This window comes from Polyodon spathula, chromosome 2, assembly GCF_017654505.1.
Source record: "Polyodon spathula isolate WHYD16114869_AA chromosome 2, ASM1765450v1, whole genome shotgun sequence".
NCBI lineage: Eukaryota > Metazoa > Chordata > Actinopteri > Acipenseriformes > Polyodontidae > Polyodon > Polyodon spathula.
The window spans coordinates 102,282,494-102,310,105 of record NC_054535.1 but is presented as its reverse complement, the minus strand read 5'-3'; the positions used below and the strand labels follow the sequence as shown (position 1 = coordinate 102,310,105).

Here is a 27,612-nt window from a genome sequence, read left to right as displayed (position 1 = left end):
AGCCAATATCCTAGCTATCACTTTTCATACAGCCTGGCTGGACCTTTACATTACTGCTGCCCTACACGTATTGTTCTTTCATTGCATCTGTCAGCATTTCCTGACAGCACATTACAGAGCACATGGCTGCAGAGTCGGTATCAATCAGCCTACAATCATGCAGATATAAGTTACAGACTGTTAATAATGGGTCCTAAATCAGATCACTGTGGTTTAAGCATAAGATTCTTAAAAGGTAGTGACCCCAAGGATCTCTTGGTTCCTTGCACCTGTCATCATCCGATGAGACTTTTTCCCTCTACCGTTTAAACGAGAGGGTGCTGCTTTACAGTCCACAAGACTTTGCAATTTGCAGTAGATGTGAAAAGAGCTTCGGTAAGGTGGAAGTTTAGATATGCTCTGAATAAACAACAAATATAACACCTGTTAAGACGACTGCAAATGTAATCAAATTATTACGGAGTAGGGAAGTACCATCTGAACAATAAGAAGATTATAGGAAAAACATAGTTTACTATGTACAATAATAATAATAATAATAATAATAATAAATAATAATAATAATAAGGTAAAAACCAAAGTATATTAACCACATATTTATCGGTGTCGGAAATAGCTGTTTTCGAGAATAGATTGTTTACCAAATAATTTTACCTAAAATGGACTCCTGAGGGGAAAGTAGATGATATATAATAATATATATATATATATATAATATATATATGATATATACTGACAGAAAGTCTTTTTAAAAAAAACATTTGTAGAAAATAAAGACCAATTTTCTGGGTGGACATAGTCCCTGATATAGATATATATTATATATATATATATCATATATATATATATATATATATATATATATATATATATATACACACACACACATATACACACACACTTTTAAACTTGAGCGGATAACCAGAATGCCAGTTTGCATCTTGTCTCGTTTGCCTTATCACTATAATTGCTGCATGTCTGTCATCACCACTGAATGTGAAAAAAGTGTCTTCTTCAGCTGCTCCCCTGCTTGTTTTGTTCGCTGTATTCTTGTAAAATGGGAGAAAATAAGTGTCATTTAATGAATAGTGCTATTCTTTGTCTGACAGCTTCATATCTGTAAGGTGTAGGAGGCCCCATAGCTTTCGTTCTTTGATAATGTCTTTGACAGGGTACTAAATTCACTCCCCCAAAAGGGAGGCATATAGTCTACTAAAAGGGGTTTCATCTAGGCTGAATGGTTGCCCCCCTTTAACCCCCTTCAGCTTCTGTTCTTACATTAATTGAGCTGATCAGATCGAGCAGATTAATTTGTCTTTGATGTAGTCGGATGTTTAGTTGACGTGTCTGTCTCTCCTATTGGCGGCGGACAGAGTTCTCAGACAAATAGGGCTGTTGCCATGGAAACAGCAGACAGCAAGGGATCTCTCTTGAAAAATATTTTTATTTCTAAATTCAAAACTGAAAAATTCTCACTGGATGTGGTTCTTGGCTCAAAAACATGTCATATCTGATGATGAATGCAATTAAGATTCTCACCAGTGCTTTAAATTATAAATTAGGCGAATGTTCTATGCAATATTCCCTCTTCTGGCAGGGTGACATACAAATGCTTAAAAGAAAAGAAATAAAGAAGAAACAGCATGCTTTCCTTATAGTGCACAAAGCAGCTCCTAAAAACGTGGTAAAATACGAAAAATTAAAATTCAGGAAAATAGGATGAGGGTGGAGAAGTCTTTTTAAGTGATCTGAAAGACAACGTTATCCTGATAAAAACAAAAGGCTTTAATACTCCATGATAGTTGCTCATTTATGTATTTATTTTATTTCACACACGAATTGCAAATTATCAGAGATACACTCGGCATCTGAACAAAAAGACACTAGTAATTTCTAAAAAAAGTAAAACAAAACAAAAATCTCTATACATATATATTGGATTGAAAAGAGTTTGTTATGATGCTAATGTTACACTGCACTTGTTTCAGTGACATGCATACTTAGTGTAAATGGTTTACTGATATTTATTCTAATGCACTTCCCCATTCCTTTGCTGTGCCTTGAATTTTAAACTGGTATACGTTGGGAATGATTTGTCTACTTTTGAACTTAAAACGGGTTATGTATGTATGTATGTATAACAAATGCATGGTTTACAAACATACATACATGCATAGCTGGATATTTATATTTAATACTGGAAAAAAGTTCAGTGCAAACTCAAGGGAACAAAATTAACTGCATTACTGTATTCGGTACGGGTAATTGAAACATTTTCCAACAGAGAGATTCTCTGGTATCCCTTGAATTTTTTCCTTACCCGGGAGCAGCCCTATATGCACAGTTAAAAAAATAATAAAAAAAGGAAAAGATAAAAACACCTAAACCACTAATGCTCATGTTTTGCTAACTTAAACAGCTGTATTATTACTACTCTTCACTGCTGGGCTGGCGTCTTCGATATTCTACACTGAGTGACCTTGCTGTTCCAAAAGGGCCTTCTAGTTCTGTCTTTCTTTCTTCACACACTGTACATACATATTTATACAGCAGTTATTTATGTATGCAAGGTTCTCGTAGCATAAACTTGGCATACCTCTGTGAATCACAACTTGCAGTGAGAGAGATAAAATGGTAAAACATAAACAGCAAATGAAAACCAGCTTTTTTTTATCTTCTTCTTAAAGCCATGCATCTTACTTTAACAAGCCCCTCTCATCAAAGAGGGTTAACTCTTTTGCTGAGCCAATGTATAGTAATGGTGACTGCAGAGCCCAGTATATTTTTAGTCACGTATTATATTGCTATTCCTGCACAATCCACATTACAAGGGCAGCCTTTTGCCCTCCCAGTGTGCTAGCTTGACCACGAGCCCACCACAGCTGAAAAGGTACAATGACGGAAAGTGTAACTGCCTCAATATTTAAATAATATATTAAAATTTAATTTTCAGCACCTGGAAAAATCTGTTTGTCTGCCAGCAAATCAGACAGTTGGGCCTGGAGCTGCTATACATATGGGACTAGCGCACAGCCTATCACAAATAATTACTGAGCCAGAGCATCTGCACTAGCTGCCCTACTCATTTTACTAAAGCATCTGTAAGTTTTCTATCTATCTATCTATCTATCTATCTATCTATCTATCTATCTATCTATCTATCTATCTATCTATCTATATATATATATATATATATATATATATATATATATATCTGTACCACAATTTTAGGGTAAATTAAATTGAAATGGGTTAAATTAAAGAGAGTGAACAAAATCCATTAGGTAATAGCTATAATATTAACATTTGTCAAGTTCTAGGCTTAAAGAATTTCGGAAGCCTTTGGTGATCCGACCTTTCCACGCTGAGTGATTAAAGGGCTTATAAAGACTGTAGTGTGCTTTTCAATGTGCTGCAGCACTCATATGAAAATATAAAAACCTCTTAATAAACTCTTCATTCTAGGGGTCAAATGGGCAAAATAAAGTTTTAACTGAGCATGTATGAAAGAACTTCCGTCACCAGAATCTGTTTAACAACAAATTACACCATTTCATTATTTTTTTGATTGTCTTGTAAACTTTTAATTTATGTATTTATGTATTAATTAAATAGTAGTTGAGATATAAATTAAGTTATTATTGTAAGTATTAGACACATACCTGCACATGTAATGCTTCCATAAATTGCCATCATTCTTGAAATTAACTAGTAGCACTGAAGAAAGCTACAAATAAAAATTATAAAAAAAATCTTTTGATGTGTCAAGACATTTGTTTTGCCAGTAGACATTCCACGTAAATGTGAAGATGAAAGTAATAAAAAAATGTAATGAATGTGAGTTTACAGTATGAAAAGAGACTCAATGTGTTCTTCCACCCTGACCTGATCCCAATTAAAAAAACTCCCTCTTGTGAAATAAGCATTATATATTTTGAAGCTGGTTCACAGAACTTGTGAATACTCAGCAAAGTTGTATTTGGTAGTTATATGAAACATCATCTCTCTCTCTCTCTCTCTCTCTCTCTCTCTCTCTATATATATATATATATATATATATATATATATATATATATATATATATATATATATATATAGGGGGGTATTTTAAAGAAAATTCTTTTATGTTTTGGAAAGACCTTTCTGTCAATGTTCTAATATAATATATATATATATATATATATATATATATATATATATATATATATATATATATATAGAGAGAGAGAGAGAGAGAGAGAGAGAGAGAGAGAGAGAGAGAGAGAGAGAGAGAGAGAGAGAGAGAGAGAGAGAGAGAGATGATGTGTCATATAACTACCAAATACAACTTTGCTTGATCGTGCTGTGGCCTTCCTACACAATGTACCATCATCTACGGACTAACAAATTTACTAAATAATTAACACTGAAAATACATTTTAAAAGTATTAAAAAAATAAACAAAGAATGACATTGAAAATATTAATAGAACTCCTCTACCTCAAGATAATTTCTGCAATTCAAGAGTGTTAATGAAGAGTACCCTCAATGGCTGGATCAGAGAGGCATTGATAAGATTTCTACAAACTTTGTGTTTTGACACCTTCATCTTCCTTGGCTTTATATTGTCTCTGTGCATCACACAAAAGGAGCATTTTACAAGGTCTGCACATGAACAGGAGACAGCAGCCCTTATTAAAGAGACTTCCAAGGCTACGAGCCAAAATCCGTCTCATTTGGATTTCAATTGCAGAAAACTACTATTGCATTTCATTACAATGTATGTGAACCTTTGAAAAGAATGATGGATTGGGATTCTTATCCCTACTAATTTATTGAAATTGATTCAGCTTGTTCCTGTATATCAAGAGAGCCTGTCCTCTTCAAGAAAAGGTTTCATTATCCCAGTCCCCCAATAACAATATGTGTTATGATGCTGTGTGGTCTTATGCAAAATGAAAAAAGCGTTATATTTGATATTTTAAAAAAAAAGAAAAGCTGTGCAATAAAACAACATTCTTGCCAGGTAACCCTGTGACTAGTGATCTTATTTAACATCCTGCTATTGTAGGAAGGACATTGAAGACACTGACAAAGACTTATAGTCCAAAAGTTTGTCACAGAATTGTATGCATTTCTTTTTGGTATTACTGAAAATTTGGTAGTGGCTTGTTTGCAGTGCATTGATACAATAAATAAATAAGCAATAATGATATATTTTCAAGAAGAAGAAGAATTTCATTTCTAGTAATAATAATAATGAAACTAACATGTATAAACTGGGATATAGGTGACAACATTATAAATGCAAATGCTTTCTGCTGTATGGATCTAAAGAGCTCATAGGCCTCCATCTACACTTCCCAGTCTACGCTTTTTTTACTACAATAAACTTCTCATTTGCAGCATCTTTTGGCTTTGCTTTGAAAGCTGAAAGGTACCAGCATCCTTTCATTGTGAGAAGTGCAGTACGAGGGACAGGGTGCCTCTTTAAAACCCCTACACATTAAAAACATAATTAGCCAAAGTGGTCTCTATGAAGATAACATTATTTTGTACAACAGAGTCACACTGCAGATCTTAATAAAGAAACTCAGTTATTTTCTTTTGTGAACCAAAACAACACCAAGAGACATTATTATTTTGTCTGGAAGACTCATTTTTAAAAGGTTTGCTGCTAAACACAGAAATATTGAAAACTGATATTTAACAATGTAATTAAAACGTAATTAAAGGGTCTCTAAGATATATTTTACACAGTCAATCGGTGGCTTGGAATGCTGTTCGTATACTTTGCAATATAACCAGGCAAACCGTCACTGTTAAAACTGCAGGTGCTTATATTAACATTTTTATCTTAAAATTATACAGCTAGGCTCAAGCTGCTAGATTCTGGACCGAGTCCCTGCAAGTAAAACTAATCTTCAAATGCAAGGAACATTAATCAAGTTGCCCTCACTAAACTGACAAAATACAGCTCACAAATCCCTTTGCAACAATAAATCTAAAAATTGGGTTTATTTTCCGCTGTTTGGGAAATGGTTTCTCAACCAGCCCAGTGATCGGGATCACAACTTTGCTTAAATAATAAAACAATAAATCAAACATTTGACAGAGCCCACAGTTTATTAAAATCATGTTGTTGTTTTAATGCATGACAACACGACAATAACGGAACAATGGCAAAGAAGACTGAAAAATAATAATCTGAAGAAAAGAAAAAATCTTTCAATTAATTAGATAACACCATAAAGCAATAAGAGATGTACTAAAACTAAGCAGGGCCACATTTTGTCATCAATAATTAATGTGGCATACTAAAAGGTTACTTGAAGTAGTGCATTTACATTTAAATGAGGTTGTGTACTGAATAATTAATTTTTAAGGAGAACATAGCGTTTCAACAGGCAACTGCGTGTACGCAACAATACAGAATGTAGTCGGTGCTTATACGATCTTAATGAGACTATTGCACCTGGCATCATATGAGTGTGTTAGAACATACTAATCTTTCCTCATATGTGATCTTAGCAGCCTATATTTAAGAACTGATTCTACTCACTCATGACAAAGTATTTCTCTGTTACTTTGGCTTTGGATGGTATTATTTCCATAAAAAGAACAGCCTCACTTGTGAAGCAGATTGTCTTCTGCAACACACCTGTTTCAGTACAAAGGCAACTATGAGTAAACTTTCTCCCTGAAGGAGTGTGCCTCCTTGGGATTGCAATACTTCGGAGAATCATTGTCATCGAACCTGAATATTTTTAGCTTTGGATTGTCGCTTGCCTGAAAACAAGGAAACAGTCCGTGTTTATTTCATTGTGTTATTAAGCAAATAATTAAAAAAATCATTAGCTTCTTCTTATTTATTTCTTGTTCTCGTGCTTTCAATCAGAAATTCCATGTTATACCTCAGCCATTTTTGTGTTTTGTTCTTTCTAATAACTGGCACCTCATACATGGCTCTGTGTCGCATGATTTCTTCGATGGTGGCTCGGATGATTGTGTCGGTTTTCATAAAGGTAGAATTGCCTGTGCCACATATGTGGTTATCCTTTCATTTCAGCCTATTCTTATACATAATTATCAAACATCTGAAGGACAATTCAACGACCTGATATGGCCTCTGCTCCTTTCACACACACGCACACACACACACAGACGCTGACACACACAGCTCTCGCATCCCCCTGCATACGTGCCAAAATCCTTTTTGCCAAAAAACATTCTTCCAATGATGTCTTTGCGACATCTGGCGGCGCACGCTATATACAATAACAAAAAAAGAAGAAAGTTTTGTTTTACAGACCAGAAGTGCTTCGAATTCCTGACCAAAAGGCTTGGATACCCCCTAGTGGGAGGACAATGACAATCTGGCCTGTAAAAATAAGGCGATGGACGTCCATGAATCCCTCAGGTACAAAGGTCACAGTTCTTGAGATGCAGTGACATCATGACAATGGGACACTCTACAGCCTTAGAAACACAAGCTGATCCATTCTGTATATAAAAAGGACCATGCTCACCAGTTCCCACACATTCAGCGCAATAAAAGACAGAAAAATAAATTAAAGGAAAACATTTGCCAGCAACAAATGTACAGATGCAGCAGTCCCTTTGGTTCCCCCACAAGGCCTACAGAATAAGGAATGGGTTCAAGCGGCTGTGGTGCATTTTAGAATTCCCTGCCACAGATGACTTTGCCCCATGTGTCCCATAGCACTTTAAAAACAACCATAAGGAGGAGGTTTAAAAAAATAAATATATTCATTATTACTCACCATTTAATTTAAGCTACACTTATGCATTTGCTTAACGTCTTCATTGTTCTGATTATCATCATAAATGTTCATAGGCCCTGCACAATGTAACACACACCAACTGGCACAGCAAACAAAGATCCAAAAACACTGCTACAACACTTAAGTACACCTCAAGTGGCATACAGCCAACATAAACTTCACAGTTACATATTGCATATAATCTCAACAAACTGTTTAAGCTGTCAGGATAAGTTTAAACTCCAGGGCAGCTGTACTCATTTCCCATTTCAAAACAACACATTACAGGAGGCAAAAATAGGTGGCACGTTAAAGCTCATTTGAGAGCAGAATAAACAGCAGAATATCTTGCTAAATGGTAAGTTCCCAGGCTTGATCCTTTCAGTCTGAGGTTTGTCAAGAGCTACTGAAAACCTAACTTGCATTGAAAGATGTATGTGATTCAACAAAAGCGGAACTGAAAGGAATGGTAAACAGATAATAATTTGCACACAAAGGGGAATTTAATTCCCAACAATGTATACTGTAATTCAGTAGTTGTCTTCCTAAACAATACAAATGGCTTGAGTACTGGTAGAATTAGACAAACATCATAGTCACTGTATACTTGTTTGTGTGCAAAACATGATAATATATTAAAATTCAGTGTATATTTAAACCATTTCAATCTGACATAAAGCAAAACACAAGACATATTATCCATATTTCTTATTTTAAGTAACCGTTTCCCTACTGTTTTGAAAGTATTTGGTATTTTGGGAAGCAAGATATATTGATAGCTTGCAGCATTTTGAACGGGCATTTACCTCCTAAAGTGCCGAAACCTGAATAAATATATCAAAGCTTGCAGAGCCTGTGACGCAGTCATGGCCCGCCCCCGAGGGCATAAAATGACTGCGCTCACAGACCTCAGCGTCATTTTTCCTTCAAGCCTGCTGCAATCATGGACGCAGCGACCTTGAAGGTTAATGGTTACAGTGAGAGGAGGTGCTCGTGTGCTCAGAGCAAAAGCTTGCGGGCCATGCAATGGAAAATGGGTAACCTGAGGCCACCCAGATGGTTGATGCAATCCACTACTGTTGTGTTGTTTGTATGGACAAGCACATGTCTCCCGCGAACCTTCTGCAGAAAATACTGCAAGGCCAGGTAAAGTGCCTGCAGCTCCAAAACATTTATGTGGGGAGGGGTTCCACACCCCCAGCGCCATTCCACATAAAGCCCCAGCCCAGGCTGGACACGTCCGTGACGACATCCCGTTTGGTAAAACTGCCCAGCACTGACGAGACACTGTCAATAGGCGGTCGCGGTTCAATACAGGCTGAAAAACCCTGCTGTTGAACCAGGCCTGCAGAGGGCGCATGTACAGGTGACCCAATGGTAGGGTCTGAGAAGCTGCTACCATCAAGCCCAGAAGCTTCTGAAACTCCATTACTGTGAGCCCTCTGTTCAGCTAAAACAGCTAGAAACACGCAGCTATTCTCTGCACTTTGCCATCTGACAGAGTGAACAGCATGGACCTGGAGTCCAAGCAAACTCCTAGATAGGAGGCTGTCTGAAAAGGCGCTAGCTGGCTTTTCACATGATTCACCGTAAGGCCCAACTGTTGAAGGTGGCTGGTGACAAGTTCCATGTGGGCGACTGCCTGTGCTGGAGACTGGGTACAAATGAGCCAGTCGTCCAAATAATTGAGTATTCTGATGCCTTTGAGTCTCAGTGGGGCCAGGATAGCTCCAATGCACTTTGAAAAGGCACAGGGAGCTAGAAAGTACCTAGAGTAGAATCCATCCTCCAACTGGAGGGGGTCTATCAGGTAAATAGCCCATTTTTTGCAGAAGAGCTGCTGACTCCTGAGACACCACAGCGGCATCCTGTGGGTTCATGACTGAAGTTACACACACCCCCGAAAGGGAGGAGGACCATGCTTGAACTGCAATGAGTAGCCCGTCAGAACGGTAGTAAGCAAACAGATGTACGTAGTGCAGTGACATTAATACTCCAGATGGCTCCCTGAAAAGGGGCCCTGGGCCTGTGGCAGCAAACCCCTATTGTAGCCTTGCGCCAAGCAACCGCAGGCCACTTTTGAACACCACCTCTGGTAGCAGGTGCAGATGGCTCTGCCGTTCTAGGAAGCTGCTGAAGCCTAGGGTGTCAGTTTGCTGCTGGATTGCACGCTGGGACTGAAGGTATGTCCCTGGTCTAATAGGGGCACCAAAACCGGTGCTTTGTCCCCGTCAGGCACATGTGCCTGGATAAGCCTAAGCTTCTTGCGTGCGGCTACCAGCACAGCCAGAATTCTACCTACAGCCTGCCTGTTCAGTTTTGACAGACAGAGCAGGTTCTTATTAACCAGATGCAGCTCATCTAGCTGTTGTGGTGAGGGCCTGTGACTGTCAATGAGGGAGTTCAGCAAATAGGAGTGAGGGATGCAGAGCGCTCTGCAGAGTTGTAGGAGAGACGTTTCTCCAGCGTGCACTTGGAGAAATGTGCACAAAACTCGCAGAAACTGCAGTTGATCAGTGCCTCCTAACCATGCTCTGGCCCCATGCAGGAAGAGCATCTGGTCTTGCATGTCTCGCAGGGATAAAACCCAGGCATTATGCAAGTACCAATGCAGTATACAATAACATTATACAAGTGTTGCCTCAGTCTGCTTAACTGACAGCCACGGGTTTGTTCAAGACCCAAACAAGACCAGCTTGGTACCGGACCAGATATGTAAACATCGGAACCAGGTCGGTTCGGTGACTTCAGTGCTGAGTCGGAACGGTACAGTACCGGCACGTGGCAGTGGAGTGGATCAGTGACCTGTATACCAGTACAGTACGAGTCCACAGCTACCGCGGGTAGCACTTTACAGGGATGCCCACCTGTCCAAGCTACTGGGAAAACCACTGTCAGTACTCACACAAGACTGAGGGATGCCTGCTTGTCAGAATGAACTAACAGCCCTTGTAATGGTGATGCAGAGCTGTCACCAAAACAGCATCAAGATGCTGTGGGAGGGATCCAAGCAACCACAACCAACACAGCCGCTTGATCCAGCTGCTCTCACTGCATGTGCGCCCCAGCACGTATTGCAGACAATCCTGCGCTTAGTCTCTGAAATTACAGAAAAATACAATGAGAAAAGGAAACATTTCTTTCTAACAAAATACAGTAATAACAATTACTTTAATTGTATAAACTGTCTTGTAATTTTGGCTGAAGCCAAAACAAGAATAAAATAATTCTGCAGTCCGGGGAGAGAGCAAAAAGTCAGCCGATTTATGTTGCTTAATCCCTGGGAAGGGGCGACTCAAGCTGCCGGCTTCACACGAGGCACAATGCTGCAGTGGGACGTAACAAAAGAGCAGGCTGTAATGTACAATATACGCATAATTAATTAAAAAAAAAAAATATTCAGCATAAATAAACTCTCTCACAAATTACGTAAAACACAATGATTAGCATAAGCAGAAAGTACTTATCCGTTAGGCTCTTCCTAAGGTCATTTCTTGAAAGGAAAAATGGCACTGAGGCCTGCGAGTGCTGTAATTTTATGCCCTCAGTTGCAGGCCATGACTGCGTCAAAGGCTCTATGAGCAGCTTTAATATACTGATTCAGGCTTTGGGTCTATAGGAGCTAAATACCCGTTCTGTAATGGTTACATTTAGTACAGATATTAAAATATGCAGAAATGCATGTGCCTTTAGTACATACAATTAATGGATTTTCTAAAAGTTTAAGACTTGTCTTTAATGGTCTTGGTTAAAAGTTGACTCCACTATTCTAGATACTGATATTTGTAGTAGTAATCAGAATCTTCTCATGAAATATGGCTATGAGGAACTAACAATGTAATCTGTAAGCAATGCAGCAAGCCTTTACAACCACATCAGGTGTAACAAATTTAAGTGTTCACGACCCAAAGTGAGCTTAAACATTTACCTTTCAAACCGGGCAGATATAAATATTTAAATAAATTTATGCACACTGTTAAGTACAGTGCACTTCCAGCTTTTGGCTGCATTTCTGAAAGCCATGGCAGAAAGACAAAGCATGGTCATTACTTCAATAACCCTCTCTGTTACCTCAGTTTCAAAAGCAGAGCTGCAGTGTCGTTTCATTAGCTATAGAACCCACAGAGGTTTGCTTGTAATGGACTAAAAACATGACTCAAGATGATCTGACAAATGGTTTCATGACTTAAAAAAATAAAAAATAAAATGGGAATGGGGAAGGTGGGATATTTTCCTGCATCTTAGTGAGGCAAAACCATCAAAATCCATCTTGCTGGACGGACGCATATTCAAGATCCATTTCCTTGAATGAAAGCATATTCCGATTTCTCTACGGCATTAGAGCCCATTATCTCTGGATAGACTCTCTCACTCCAGTAAGCTTTTTACGCTGGGTCACTGTGCAAGGATCGTATTAACAATAATTTTGCCCTTGACTGACTAATGTGGGTAATGTCGCAACTGTTTTCTTCAATATTTATCCGCTCCCTCCGGTGCCACCACCCCTTGCCTCTTAATAGGAAGTTCACCTCCTTGGATGGCAGCCGAACGCATCTACAGAATGGCTGGGTCACTATTAATTTCTTCTCTTTCTGTCCAGTAGTGAAAGATGAGACACTAATTACTTTGGCTTTATGAACTAATATTCAGGAGGGCATATGAAGGGCAGACATGATAACAGACGTTCTTGATCAGCCATGGCCAACAACCTTCATTCTTCACCAACTCTGAGTTTTATATATTACAACAGCCCCCGAACGGATGGAAATCAATGGACAAGTGGTTTGGTTCATGTATCCATCACTTTGAGACTACAGGATCTAATTACCTGATACTAACAGTATACTCTAAATACTATTGCCATTTATATATTGACAAAGCTTATTAAAAAACAGCTCAAGAAGTGAATGTGGATTTAAGTAGTGAGTATTGACAGGGTGCGCCCTATTTCAATAATTTAAATTGTGTCAGTTTTTAGATGCATAACAGTTTAGATGACTGTTGTGTTCTCCTAAGTGTCTCAACTCAGGAAACTCAAGGTTGTTAGCACGGTTAAAGACAAAAGTTGGCCAGTTTGATCTTAGGAATATTACCAATAGTAACTATACATTTTAAATGCCCACAACCTTAACATGCTCCATAACACTCAATCATAACATATACAGCACTGTAATACTAAACACAAATGTAGTATTTGATATATATTTCAACAAGAAATATGTCGTCAGTGACTTATTTGTAGTGTGTTTTTGCAAAATAAGTATGTATCTCCCTTAATTGGTCTAACTGTATCCTCTCCTATAAGTAAATAAAATAAGGGAACCACAAAAATCATACAATTAAATATAGGAAATTAATAAAAAGATACAAATGTACTATACATAGAATAAAGAGTGTGATATGGAAGGCAGCCAGTATAAATGATAAAAAAGAGGAGGAAGACATTTTGGGTGTGTTGGCAGAGTGGTGTCATCCTCTTCATGCCTGCCATTAATGCTTTTTGTTTTTTTCTTTCTTAAAGTTAACTTTTTGGGTGTAGTACTGATGTCATAATGTTTAAAATCACACTACTTAAATCTTTATTTGAAAAACATCACATCAATCAAATCAAAAGTTCTTTGCGCTTAAATTAAACAGTAGTTTTGTACTGTGCTGCACCAACTAATATTGATGTATGTTATATATAATTATTATGCTCACCTTGTGTCACTCAGACCTTCCTCACTGTTGGAGAGCATTTTAAGATAATGCCAGCTTTCTCAGAATGACAGCATATTAATTAAATGTAATAACTATATCATTAAAAAGTTCATAAGAGCCAAGAAATCACTAACACAGTACAGGCACAAAAGGGTCAAATAGAAAATGAGAAGACTAAATACTATTCTCTCATTAACTGCGCCAAAAAAAAAAAAAAAATCATATAAACTTACAGTGAACAAGTGCAATTACAAACAGATATTTAGTATTTGAATAGAAAATAATTGTTACATTTAGAATTGATAAACAGTTTGTTGTTTGTGTCAAATACTGAAACTGCAAGCGGTGTACAATACAAGCATGCTCACAACGTAAATATGCCTGCTGTTTGTTGTTAAACTGTCCACGTAATTACCTGGAGAGAGTTAATTATGCTATGTTTTGTTATTATCTGTTTAATGTAATTTAGGTGTTTGAATTAATGTAAATCAGGGAGCATTAGGAAAAAAGGCCACAGTTCTAAAGTACCTACTCCAGCAGGAGGCACTGTGGGGTTTGTAAAAAAAATAAAAAAAAATAAAAAAAAAAAAAAAAAAAATAAATAAATAAATAAATAAATAATAATAATAATAATAATAATAATAATAATAATAATAATAATAATATAGGAGCACTAACAGTGGAAAGTGTGGTCTTTTCCACTCCTGTTTATGTTTAATATATTGCACGGATCACTGTAATTTATTGTGCTTTATGTTTTACTTTAAACAATCAAATCAAACAAAACACAAACTTCCATTTAGCCTGGTCCTTTCTTCTTGTAAACCCTTAGAGCCCTCTTTCTCTATAATATCCCTATAATGTCTGTTACCATCCCCAGAGGCTCAAACAATGGGGCAATGAAAGTGTCAGATGCAACCCTTCTAATAGAACTGAATTCATAGAATACAGCACCAAATATTGATACTCTAACTCAAAGTGTACCTTAAATACTCAATTGATACCAAGGAGTTGCATCCACAAAATAGTTATTTTTTTCTAGTTTGACACCCACGCCACAGGTCAATGGTCATCATAAAAAAATAGATTTTGCAGAGGAGTTTCCATAACACTGAAAATGCAAAGTGGTCATTAAAATGCAGCTTTTGACACATGAGCACAGCAGAGCCAACAGGGCTATTAGATTTAAAAGAACAAATAAGCTCCCCTCACTAGGATACTTACAAATCTAACCTAAAAAAAAGTAAACCACAAATATGGGATTGATCTCCCTGCTCTCATGCATCAGGGTGAAGTTGTGTGAGGTAGATGCAAACCTTGATGGACATTGATTTATGTTCAAATAAATTAATATTCTAGAGTAGTTCTTGAAGCATTGTAATACTACTGAAAAATCTGCAAGAATTCCAGGTGGATACAGTAGTTAAAATTAATACCACATTAAAAATGCACATAGGAACATAGGATGGTATAGACTATTCAGGCAGTATTAGTTTTGCATTATTTTTGGAGATTTTGCCAACACTTGTATTCAGCACAGAGAATATAAACTTTTCTTTTTTCTCCCCAGAGCAGTTGAAGAGGAGGGAAGAAAGAGTTGCTATCAAACTGCAGCCTGCTACAGAGTTCAGGTTGCATTAGATTCATATTTCAAAGGTATTGCCGCAGTTTCATTTGGAAGTGTTTTCAGGCCTGCCTAGATGACAGTTCACTGTGTTGGATGTGACTTTCACAGTCTGCTGGCAGTTTGTGGGGAAGCCATCACACCTGTGACTCAACCGTTGATTAATGAGTCTTTCAACTCATCACTGCCATGTGAAAGAGGGCCACGGCCTTTTCCGAGCTTCACTGATTTATTTGCCTTTGGTAAAAAACGACGAAGATACCCTCCGTGAAGAAAACCACACCTGGTTAAAGCTAATGAAAGCCTCAATATGTCATTTTTGGGACAAGTCAAAAAGCATGTAAAACTAGACAAAAGATGTATTCAAGCAACATGAATGTAGTTTTGTCATAACCTGTCAATTTGAGGCCTACCAAAGAAATAAAAAGACCTTCCTCAATGACACATTGCATAGTTTCAGCTTTCAGAGTGACAATCTTGAATTCTCTCTGCAGCAAGATGGAGAGCACATGACTGAATCCTGAACATTTCTCCAATAAAGCAAACATGTCTGTTAGAGGACAAGTCATTCTTTCTGTCCTTGATATCCAAGCCTGCTGTCAAACTCAAAGTATCTTTTTAAACCATGTCATATTTGTCTATAGAAAAAAAATAATAATAATACAAGCACAGCATAACTATCTGGCAACCTTTTCAAGTTTCCAGTCCACACAATTAATTTTCCAACAGTATGATAAATTGAAATTTAAAATTACACTCAGTTTATATATGGATAATCAATACCAAAGAAGAAATACAAACTTTCAACATTTTTTTTCTTTCCCCCAGAAAATCAGATAAATATGGCTGCAGTTTTTAGAACAGATGGTATTTACCCAAGGACTAGAACGGCTGTGTCTGCTTCCTTCAGTATTGTACGAAATTAACAGAAATACTTCTAAAGATCAACATGCGCCCTGGATATTACCATTTAAATATGTGGCATGTGTCCTTACATTTTTCGATATAATTTTCAATGCACATGCATTACAGTGAACATTTAAGATGCTAGGGACCTAAATAAGATGACCCTATTACACTGAAAAAGTAGGACACACATTTTTCTATATGAAAGGCAGGACACATTATGACAAACATTTATTAGATGTTTTAGTAGTATTGTTTCCATATCATTTAAAATTACACTTCACTATTTAGCGAACACACAGTGCAATGACACTGTGACCTGCATATTAACTTGCATCATTCCTAACACTTAAATATATATTTTTTAATAAAATAAATGTTTTGTTTTTTTTTAGATTTCCTTCTGAAGATCCATATGTCACTTAGCAGATCCAGGCCTGAGTCTCTACTGCCCCCTGCTCGGAAAGCCACAGCTCCCTAGTAGCCAGTGCCCCTCCTAATCATCAGCCAATGCTGCGGACAGCAGTGAGGAACCTGGGGTAATGTTCCTAATTTTTCCTCCCTATGCCCTGAAGCCATTCCACATCTCCTCCCTGAGATCTGCATCAGCATGGGAAGATGGAGACAAGATGCAAATTCAATGTCTATCAGTACAACTAAAGACGTATAGCAATGTACATTCTCTTTAACTTGAACTTAAATCTGTAAAGGTTGCCAGACACTAGACGCGATGCGGTCCGGTGATAACATAGTATTTTTGCTATCACCAGTGGTGATGTCATGGCAAATTTCGCCCCCCCATACAAATATATTAACAAATATTATTGATACAACAAAACAACAATCGGTCTGTATGAGACAAAATAAGTTCAAATTAGGTTGGGGTTTTTCAACATAACATTATAAATAATAACTGATTTACAAGTATATATAAACATGCACACACGTATACCTATGGTTTACTATGATTTTATATATATATATATATATATTGCTATACATTGCTCCCTCGCTATAACGTGGGTCTCGGGGAAACACAATATGAGCATTGTAACCGAACAGTGTTATAATCGGGGGAGGGGGGAGCTGCGGGACAAATAACAACATACTGACTAAAGTACAAAATAAAATAACTCCCTCGCTATAATGCAAGTATAGTGAAGCAAAAAATTATGTGAATTAACCATGCATAAAACACCATGTAATCAATGCTATATTTTTTAGGGGAAAATAAAAAATTCCCACTCATGGATCATTTTTATTAGCAGTTTTTAAACTATAAATAGCATGGCTAAATGGCGGTCGGGAGTTCAGTTCGAATTGACAGACAAACAAACCAAGTGCGAGAAGGAGAGTGGTGTCGGGAGAGGGGAAGAGCGAATGGGCTCGTCCCAGGTTCGGCTGCCGGATCAGGGCTGAAGCGAAGCTGAAGCACCTCGTCTCCCTGAGAAAGCCGCAGCTCCTCTTGAATCAAAAAAAGTAAATACATTAGGACAGATAACCACGTAATTGGCCTAATACTTATTTATTTATAAAACGAATGCTGAATGAGATGTCTGTGTTATAAAGTGCCAGCACAGCTTTTCTTCAGTTCAGATATTGTAAGAAAAGTGAGACACAAACGGAGAAGTTGTTTACAGTTTGAACAACACAGGTACTGTATTTACTGTAGAAATATTGCATTAATCACTAGTATGGAGAACAGGGGGACATGCTGTAGGATAGATAATAATTAAACCACATTTTATGTATTATTTAACTGTAAAGGTTATGTATTTAATCACAGGCAGACCAATGTAATGTAAAGATAGAGATAATTAACAAAAGCAAGAAATGTATCAACATTATTTAAATACTAATAAAAAACATATGTATTTGAGTCACAATCAGATACAATGTAATGTAAAGCATCCAGAGATGATAAACAACAAAAGCAAGAAAAATATCAACATTACAATTAAATACTAATAAAAAACATACAAATATATTTGAGTTTTCAATCTGTTTGATACAGCTCCGTGATTTGATGCATCGATTCTGTGTTGCCTGTCGCACTGCATTCAGTGTGAACGTCTCGTATCAAAAATACGTTTCATTTTTATTTTTTTCGTGTGCAGTGTGTTGTACAATGCATAGCGTCAGGTGTGTAGAGACCTTAATTCTCTCTTTATAGGCCATCCCGAATCTACCATTTCACAACTTCACCAAAACCCTGCTGCGCTCCTCCTAACATAAACTAAACTAAGACAACACATTAGCCCTGTCTTGGCTTCCTTACACTGGCTGCCTCTGAAGCAGAGAATTGATTTCAAAGTCCTACTTGTGACCTATTAGGCTTGTAGGGAACTGTAACAGAGTGAAGTGTTACATGTGTGGGTTGTCACTGAATAATACTGAATCAGACACAGGGTAGTGGGTGTCCTAGCACCGGATTTACTAAAGAAAGAAAAACACAACAAAGCTCAAATTAAAGGTTGCCACACAAGGCTAGTCCCACTAAAAGGAACGTCTGCTCCAGGAACCTACTACCCTATGAAACCCCTCTATACTTGTTTGGGATCAACATCCCCTAAACTCACCTAGTGAAGTCCCGGCATCTTCCGGGTGACTCCGGCCTCTTCCTGGCGGCCTCAGCTGGGCCATGCCTTCACAAACACCGTCTTGGAGTATAATGGTTTCGTAGTAGTTAATCCTGTGGAGCGGACGTGTTCCTCCTCGATGTCAACACTTTTTGCGCTCCACACAGCCTTCCCGAGCACGCCCCCCAGCCAATCCAAACCTCCTGATCAGCGCAGCGCCGGGCGAGCCCATCTGCTCAATTGAGCTGGTGAAGCCATACACTCCGGGTCGTTCTATTAGTTCTTCTAACCTCTAAAAGGTGGAAGAGCTTTTTCTAATCATGCTTCCAGACTCTGGAATTCGCTCCCTGAGACTACTCGCTTTTGATTTTTAAAAATAGGTTAAAAACGTACCTTTTTGATTTGGCTTATTTTTAATTGTTCAGAAGTTTTTGATAACTCTGTTATGAAAGGCGCTATACAAAATTGTATTATATTAAGAAATGTCAATGACTAGTTTAATGGAAATGAGATAAGTGGTATTTAACACCTAGATATCATTAATTAAGCAAATGAGGTCTTTGTATGATGGTAAAGTATATTAAAATTACTTCATGTGCTCTCAAGATACATGTACAAATGTAAACATGACATACAGATGGATGGAGATACAGACAGCGAGGACCCACAATATAGTGTATTATACTCCCCAAAAAGTATGCTAGATAATGTTAATATCAAGTTTCATCACAACTGGTAATGAATAATACACTGCTAACTTCTTTATAGCATTTTACAGCACTAGGGAACCACCCTAAATCTTGGTTATCCAGGGATTACCACCTCTTTATTCCTCTTTATAATCCTTCAAACTGACTGCATTAGTTCAACAAAGAACTCTTTAGTAAAGCAAACTATGCAACCAAGGACATACTTAATATAATATTTACATCCCACTCCCTTGCCAGTCAACCCAAATGCCAAATTCACATTTTTTTCCTTCCTGAGGATATATATTTACCTATTCAACAAGATTCAAGAATAATCCACAGATAATTCTGAAATGGCAGGGAGTGACAGTATCAGTTTTTACACATGTGCAACAAACCACCACACAAGCCAAAACTATGTGAACTCTTCACAACACAGCTGCTGTGCACTTCACCCTCATTATAAAGCTGTCCTTGCCAGACAAGTAGTTTGCCCTTTATTAGAAGGTGCACGTTACAATGAAGGTGATTTAAAATAGATTTAATGTGGCTGCTAGACAAGGTGCAGTCGGCTTATAGCAGCAGATAGTGTTATAACTGACAGCTTAGAATTGAGGGTTGAGTGTATTTGAAATATTGCTACCTAATACGTGTCAAATACCTACATAAATATTTATATGATGTTTTATTTCAATCTGGTGGGAATTAACCCCTTCATCACCAGTATAGGGCTGAGTTGTATCACCTGCTAAATGAAAAAATGCTGGACAGAAGCAGCTGCACGCTCCTCTGCTGGCACCTCAGGTTCAAGTTCTCTTATTCTACATCCCCAGTGTGCAACCAGCCTTTCACAAAAAAAAAAATCTCCCCCCACTGAGCCAACAACACCAACATCTGGCAACTCACCAAATTCTCATTTTGAGTTAAAGTTTCCAGCTGAAACTCAAAACTCCAGCCACTTTAAAAGGACCAAAACTCTGACTATGCTAAGCCAATATAGCCCTCAGGATAATTCTGAAGATCTTTTTAACCCTTCTAGATGATGAGATAATTCCATTAATCTTATCTGTTATGCACTGCCATTCGCTATGTTGATCTGGGAAAACATACAGGTTTGAAAGAAATGTATATTATAATATATATATATATATTAATTATATATATATATATATATATATATATATATATATATATATTATATATATATATATATATATATATATATATATTAGTGCTGGGATGAACACAGGATTTTCATGTTCGGATATTGGCTCACAATTTAAATATTCGTTCATTTTTCAAAAAGTAATAAAAGCCATTATATTGCTCTGAACGTACGCAGAGACAGCATAGCAGTAGGGGCAGGGGGCGTGGCCCCTTTGTGTGTGTCTTTATTTTACAGCAAGACCTTACAATATGTAACATGTTAAAATAGAAAAATATCCCAGGAGTAAAGAATAAGTTGTGTAGTACTTACTTTACCCCCCTGAATTAATTACAAAACAATGGATGCCAAATAGCAGTTCAAGTTAAACATTGTTTTGTTTATTCCCAAAATAAATAGTACAGAAAGCTGACAACGGATTGGATTTATTTTTCTTTTATTCATTCCTTGCCTTTGCCGTTTCATCACAGTAAACAGTGGCCATAGACACGTTTTCATAAAGTAATAACATGAGGTTTACTTGTGCCTTTTTGTAGCTGAACAAGCAAACGAAAACTGAAATTTAACTTTAAACACTTAAAATAAAATTAACGTAGAAATGGCGTTGCACAATAAAGGGGACAAAAACTCACTGTTTTGGTTCTCATTTATTACGTTCCACATAACAGTCGAAACAAAAAAATATATAATATATGCAATCTCTATAAAAATCACTATTTTCAGGAAGTTGGGTAGTGTTTAAGTGAGGCATTTCAGAATGACGTGCTTGCCTTCTTTCTGTCCCATGAGATTCTGACTTGCTCTAAAGTAGCACAACATGTTTTTGTCCCAGACAGCTTTTCATAGAAATCAATATGTGTGTGTGCGCGCATAATCTGGTTTGTTTACTTTTTGCTGTTTAAAACTTTTAAAAAGAGGATCAAGAGCTGCTGTGTTGATCCTGTTTTTTTGTGCATATATATATATATAGCCATTTTTTTATAACTGTCGAGCAAATTCAGGTGAGATGGTAAATAAGTGCAAGGTATTTTTGTCATTTGTAGTGGATATGAACATCTGATTTTTGTATACGAATTCATGTCAAAAAATATTTGTTTGAATATTCGGATATTTGTCCCAGCACTAACTTATATAACTGACCCACCCCTTTCCTGTCACTGACCAGCCACCTGCTTGCCCTATTGACTGACATGCCTTGCGGTGGAATGACCGAGGGACTTCTTAAAAGGCATGCATAAAAATATTTAACCTTTGCACCATTTTTTCTTTTTGAAACCGTGGAGCTACCGTCATCAAACCAATAATAAACAACTTCATCATAGGCATTATATGTAGGAGCTGTCGGTGCAGATGCTTAGTAAATATGACCAATTTTTCCTAGTACATATCAATGCAAATGATCAGCAATCCACAGCAAAAATAATAGTAACATTTTCTGCTGCTGCCTTATTTCCCATGTGTCTTCTAAACTCCCCTGCCCCAAACAGGACTCCAAAGCAGGGTATCCATATTTATAAAATAATGTACAACCCTGATATGACAGGCAGCAGTTCTGAAAAAGAAGCTATTACCTGTTCGCCAGCAGCGCCCTCAAGGTCACCTGACTGAGTCCCAGATAACCTGGCAGCAGTTTCGACCAGTCCCAGTCCCACTCAGTTATGGCTGACTGTTGATGTATGAGGAGAAGCTATTGTTAGTTATTAATCAGAGTTAATATGATCAGTAAATTAGAGCTCCAGCTGCGATGGACTAACTAAGAAGGAGGGGAACCAGAGCAAGGACTCAGACAGATGATATCAATCATGTCTGGACAAGAAGGTTTTTATTCCAATAAGACAGCAATTAATTTATAAATCCATTTGGGGATGTAGCCATTATGTATAAAAAGATAAATCAATTTCGGGAGTCGTTATTCTTCCGACTGTTTCTATGGCATTCTGCCCAACCACCTTCAAACTGTTAGATTGGCTCTTTGTTTGAAAAGCAAATAAAATTGAGATCCCTTTGATCGCAGAAATGTCACTGTTTACTACAAGCACGGTTTTATTGGCAAGGGGAGATGAGTACTCGGAGCTTCTCATTGATGGTTTACGTTATTTTGTGTTTCTTTGACAAATAACACAGCAGTTTAAGCAGAGGATTTTATTATTTCCTTAGTTGGAAAAATACCTGTTATACTTTACAGTGAGCAAAAAAGCCAGCCTGGAGATAAAATGATTGCAAATGCCAAAAAATAGTAAGATACGTGTGAAAATAACATTTGACGCTATACAAGTTGCTCGCCTGTTAACTAGGAGCCTATTCTAAGGAAGATGCAAAGGAAAATGTCAATGAAACAATTTTAACAGTACAGTATAAAGCAAATAACTCTTACGGCTGGTTTCACAGGCCTTCACTTGCATAAATCTTGGATTACTTTACCTAAAGTAACATTAGGTAGTCTAAAACTAGTGTTAATCTGGATTTTTGAAATAGCTGCTAGAGCAATAATATGGGTGATGTTTCTTGATATTTTCATATTGTTACCATAGTTACCTTTGCCCTTGTTTGAGGCCACCTTTATTTATTTATTTTATTTTTTTTACAATGTATCCTATTAAGTTAATGTTATGACTTGATACAACAGTGAATGCAATTTTAACATTTTTTGCTAGTTTAAGACAGAAAAAGTAAGTCACACTACAGTCAAAGATTTGGAAATAGTGGCCTGTAAGTCCTTATGGGGGTTGTTGGGAATTATATTTACTTGGGTTTGAGAGATAGTAAGACAATTAAAAGGACAGATTAGCATTAGCAGAATTAGCACTGATGTTTTACTACATTTCTTATTTTTTTATTGTAATCTGGGCTTTACCAGAAAAAAATGTAATGTAAGGAAATGAATCCTTTATATAACTGCTCTTCTGAATGTAAGTGCTGTGGGATCTTTAAGGTGGCATAACCCCAGGAGCTGTCATTTTCTCAAATTCAGTCTCAGTCCTACTGGGAGGTTGCTGGGTTTTCATGACATGTCCATGATACAACTTTATGTAATCTAAACTAAAGCTTCCAATCTTTCACAGTTGTGTTATAACAAATGTGCCAGATGTTCAATGTGACAGACCTTGATCAACCAAATTTGAGGTGGATTTCTCAGTAAAATGCTGTCTGCTGCTCTGACTAATGATCAGATATATTAAAGTAAAAGAAATGTAACTACAGTGCTATAATCACAGCCATGTGGGCCATCATGGCATTCATTTACTGCTCTGATTGTGACATGTTCAAAGCATGCTGCTATCATGTGTCTGAAGGTGACAATATCTGCATTTCAGATTCAGAATAAAAACACAAACCTGCTAGTACCCCTTGAAACCTGCTCGCCATTATTTCACTCAGTGAGCTTATTTTTAGAGGGACCCCAGGGATAACCACAGATAGGTGGTAATGCAATCCAGGGTGCTTTCCAGTGCTATAAAAGTTTAAAAATCCCAGCAGCTGATCAAATCGATCCATTAGTTTCCTATACTTTTGATTAAGTGTTTGAAGGGCTGTGCATTACCAGTACATGGCGTCCTTGTTTTATGCTAAACGTGTACCTTAGAGACGTCAAGATATTTTTTAAACACCCCGATCTGAGCTTGACAGGGCTGATATCAACAGACATAAAGAGGCGTACCAACCAAAGACTGGAGGAACAAAAGTTAAATTTCTGTAAAAATAACAAAAACAATAAAGGTTTGTCCAAGAAAGCAAAACAATCGGCAAATGCATTACTGAAGTCTGCACTTTGAAGTACCAACCTGGTCAAACTTATTGCTCCCAATGCAGCAGAACTCCTTTAGAGGCCTGAAAACAGAGGGCTGCTGCTGTTGTTCCAAATCCTTATGATTTAACTTTAATGGTCTTTGATGAGATCCTGCTGCTGAATCTTTTACAGTGGAAATCTCGGTTTTGAAATACTCCTTCATATAAAGAAACAGAAAGAAAATACAAACACATGTGGCCTTTCTGACAACTGCATACAAATAAGGTAGAGATTGTATGTTAAAGGGTCAGATGAGATAAAGTGGAAAGGCCTTTGCCAGTAGCATATAGATTTCTATCAAATTTCAAATCACCTTCATGCAAAAATGAAGCAGATATTCAGAGCATTATGTCAACTCCCCTACTTCAATGGCAAATATGCTACTTAATATTACACTGGGTTTGTCTTCTATATTTGCATGATTTATATTTGTATGTCTCTTATCTGTTCTAAATCCCAAGGGACTATCTTCTACTGAATGGGAGGGCAGATCAACCATTATAACCCATCCAGTCAGTGCCCTCTCAGGTCAATGAGAATAGTACTTGTAACAGAGTCCTGTCCACTAGGATCCGGGATGACAGTCACAGCACAAAATCAGTAGACAGATTGAAACTGTCTGTATTTCCATATGACTTTTGCAACGACAGTGCTTTCCCCAATATGCACTCAGATCACCCCAAATCACTGCGATACAATCTCTACTGCAAACAAAGGCAAAATTCAAAGTCTTGCACTGTTCAAGTTAACATGCTAATATAATACGTGAATATATAAGTTATAAAAATAATAATACAAAAAAAAAAAAAAAAAAAAAACTTTAGCAATCTTTTGTAATCCTTTCTTGCCTTAAGTGTGATATTAGACTACTGTCCAGTACATACTCCAACAATAAATCAATATGGAAATGCAGGACTGTATCCTAATAGATTCTATTACCACATACTATTGAGTTTGCTATTGACTTCAAACAAGTTTTTGCGCCTCCTTGACTAACCCTTAGCTGCTAGCAGATGCTGCCTCAAGCCAGCACACACCTAATTGCTTGGTAAAAAGACTGTTTCCTTACCTCATTGAGTTGGATGATGTGATAAATTTGCCTCAGGTACTCGCTGCCACCTGGTTTGTGGCAGATATCCAAGACCATCATGCCTATTTTCTGCTCAGTCAATTCAGGCCCGCTCCCTTTCTCTTGCACGACAGTGCTTTCTGCTTGTTCAAAAGCCCTGACAGAAAGAGAGAAAGGAGAGAAAGCAAAAAAATGAAATGATACAAACAAAATTACAAAATTAAGTTTCCAATAAACAATTGTTTTTAGTGTTTTAAAATAGTATTTGTCTACTCTTGTGAACTTCATGGGAAATTCTAAGCACTCATCAAAAGTGTAGTTCAATCAATATTGGGTATTCGTTTTCTGATAGTAAAAACAAAACGCTCATTTGATCTAATCCTCTTTAAAGTTCTGCAGTTTAATGGAGTTTAAGCGTAGATTTCTTTTATTCCACAGGACTGCTCTAATTTTGGTCAGGCATTTTAAACCAACACCTTTAATTAGTTTGTAAGGTCTGACAAGTAATATCGGTTGGATAATGCATATGTTCCCAAATGACAGTAGTTGTATGTCATTGTCATGGAAACTTAATTGTATTCTGCATTGACACATTTTAAATAAATTAAAATACTATAAATAATAAAACAGTCTCTAAGCATTGTACCAGAAACATACACTTCTTGGTATGACTCCCAGTGTAGCTGTTAAACGTTTAGGTCAGTTTGCAATCCTTGTGTGTGTGTCTGAAAAATCACGTCAAAGGCCTGTCGAGGACATAAGGTGTTCCTGTGCCCTTCCACATGATTTATTTTTATGGCCAAGTTCCATTTCCAACTAAAAAATGAATGCTTTATTCAGGATAGACTTAATGTCATTGTTTTTCTTTTTTTTCAGAGCCAGTGTCACTTGTCAGGCATCTTTTGAGGATTGACATTGAAAAAGTTGAGGCCCTTCTGACCAAGGAGTGTATCGGTGTCAGCACCTGCATTGTATCCTTTCCTGTCCATCACTGTGCAGGTGAAGCAGATGATTGGATTCAGTCAGCGCTATGATTAATGAGTTCCTCTCCGGATTCGGGACAGCCTATCAATCATGTCATTAGGGAGAATGTGCCCTGAAAGAGGCAGACCTCAGCCAAGGAATAACTGCATTCATCTTAATCTGTGTATGCACCCAGTCAGCCAAGTCAGGGTCACCATGATGGAAAACAATAATCTTCTCCTCTACAAATTACTTTGCAAAGACGGGTATTGCTTTATTTTTTGGACTTGCAAGCTCTCTCACCGAGATGTACTGTACACTGATTGTTTACAACTCAGGCGACACTTCAAAGTGAAGGTTACTTTAATGAATAGTAATGATCTCAGCAAGTATCTAAGACAGGTGCTACATAACCACTTATTTTGCTTTTCTTTCACTATGACTACTACATTTCCTGGAATAGTTATGTTTTTTGTATCTTTTATTTTTAATGATGATCAACATTTGCAGATTTTTTTGCTCATGCATGTGTCTTCTAGCACAGTGCTGTCTCATTAAGTTTAGTTTATTAACAGACAGATAAAATAGTTTATTTGAATGACTGAGGCCACATTGCCAAATGTAAAGAGTTCAGGGATGTGCAAAGAAATTCCCTTTAGGTTGTTAAGTTCTATGAGTTCTGTATTTTTATTCTGTTTGTTCAAGAATTACTATTACAACAACTCTCTATTTTTGGTTGTCAAATTGTGTTACCAATGGGGAAAAAAAAAAAAAAAAAAAAAAAAAAATCTACCTTATACGCCCTTACATCTAATACACCAACATTGCAGTGATTAAGTTGGAAAGAAAGATGAAGAAGAAATCAAAGCTATGTGTTTTACGATATATACCGTATGCTATTTTACTCTTGTAACGCAAGACTAACTCTTGTAATGAATGCAGTCTGGCCAGTTTAGACTTTAACATGGGCAATAACTGTACATTTCAATAATTTTAAAAAGATCACTGGCCCTGTGATGTTTTATTAAAAAAGAAAACAATTAAAAGGGGTTTCCTTTGGTAAGGGATCTCTTTTAGAAGCATGTGCTTGAGCTGAAATATCAGCATTATTTATGATGTCAAAATCTTTAAATCGGAAACAGAAGACTAAGGATAACACAAGATAACTTCTAAAGAACAGCAAGACCTGGAAGGCTGCCAGTATAAATCATGTTTCCAGATCTACGCCTTCTTAATATCTCTGACTTAAATTATAGTTATTTTCTTTTTATTATAGAAAAATAAAAAGTAAAGATTAACAGCTGGGAACGCTGTGTGTATATCTTCTAGGATGGCCCAGTGTTACACAGGACAAGTACTTTGTACCG

The 27,612-nt window shown here is 37.1% G+C and overlaps 1 protein-coding gene across 6 annotated transcripts in view; it reads right to left on the bottom strand.

Moving 5' to 3' along the window:
• Window positions 1–27,612, bottom strand: part of kiaa0825 (KIAA0825 ortholog) — a 113,111-nt gene that overhangs the window by 38,208 nt on the left and 47,291 nt on the right. For 5 of the 6 annotated variants that reach the window (XM_041237732.1, XM_041237718.1, XM_041237710.1 and 2 more), the window contains exons 18-20: window positions 25,283–25,439; window positions 24,209–24,370; window positions 21,998–22,092 (exon numbers count right to left, since the gene is read on the bottom strand). In XM_041237732.1, the coding sequence (XP_041093666.1) occupies window positions 21,998–22,092; window positions 24,209–24,370; window positions 25,283–25,439 (414 nt within the window). The remainder of the gene's footprint in view (window positions 1–21,997; window positions 22,093–24,208; window positions 24,371–25,282; window positions 25,440–27,612) is intronic. The other variant, XM_041237741.1, reaches the window with a different exon arrangement.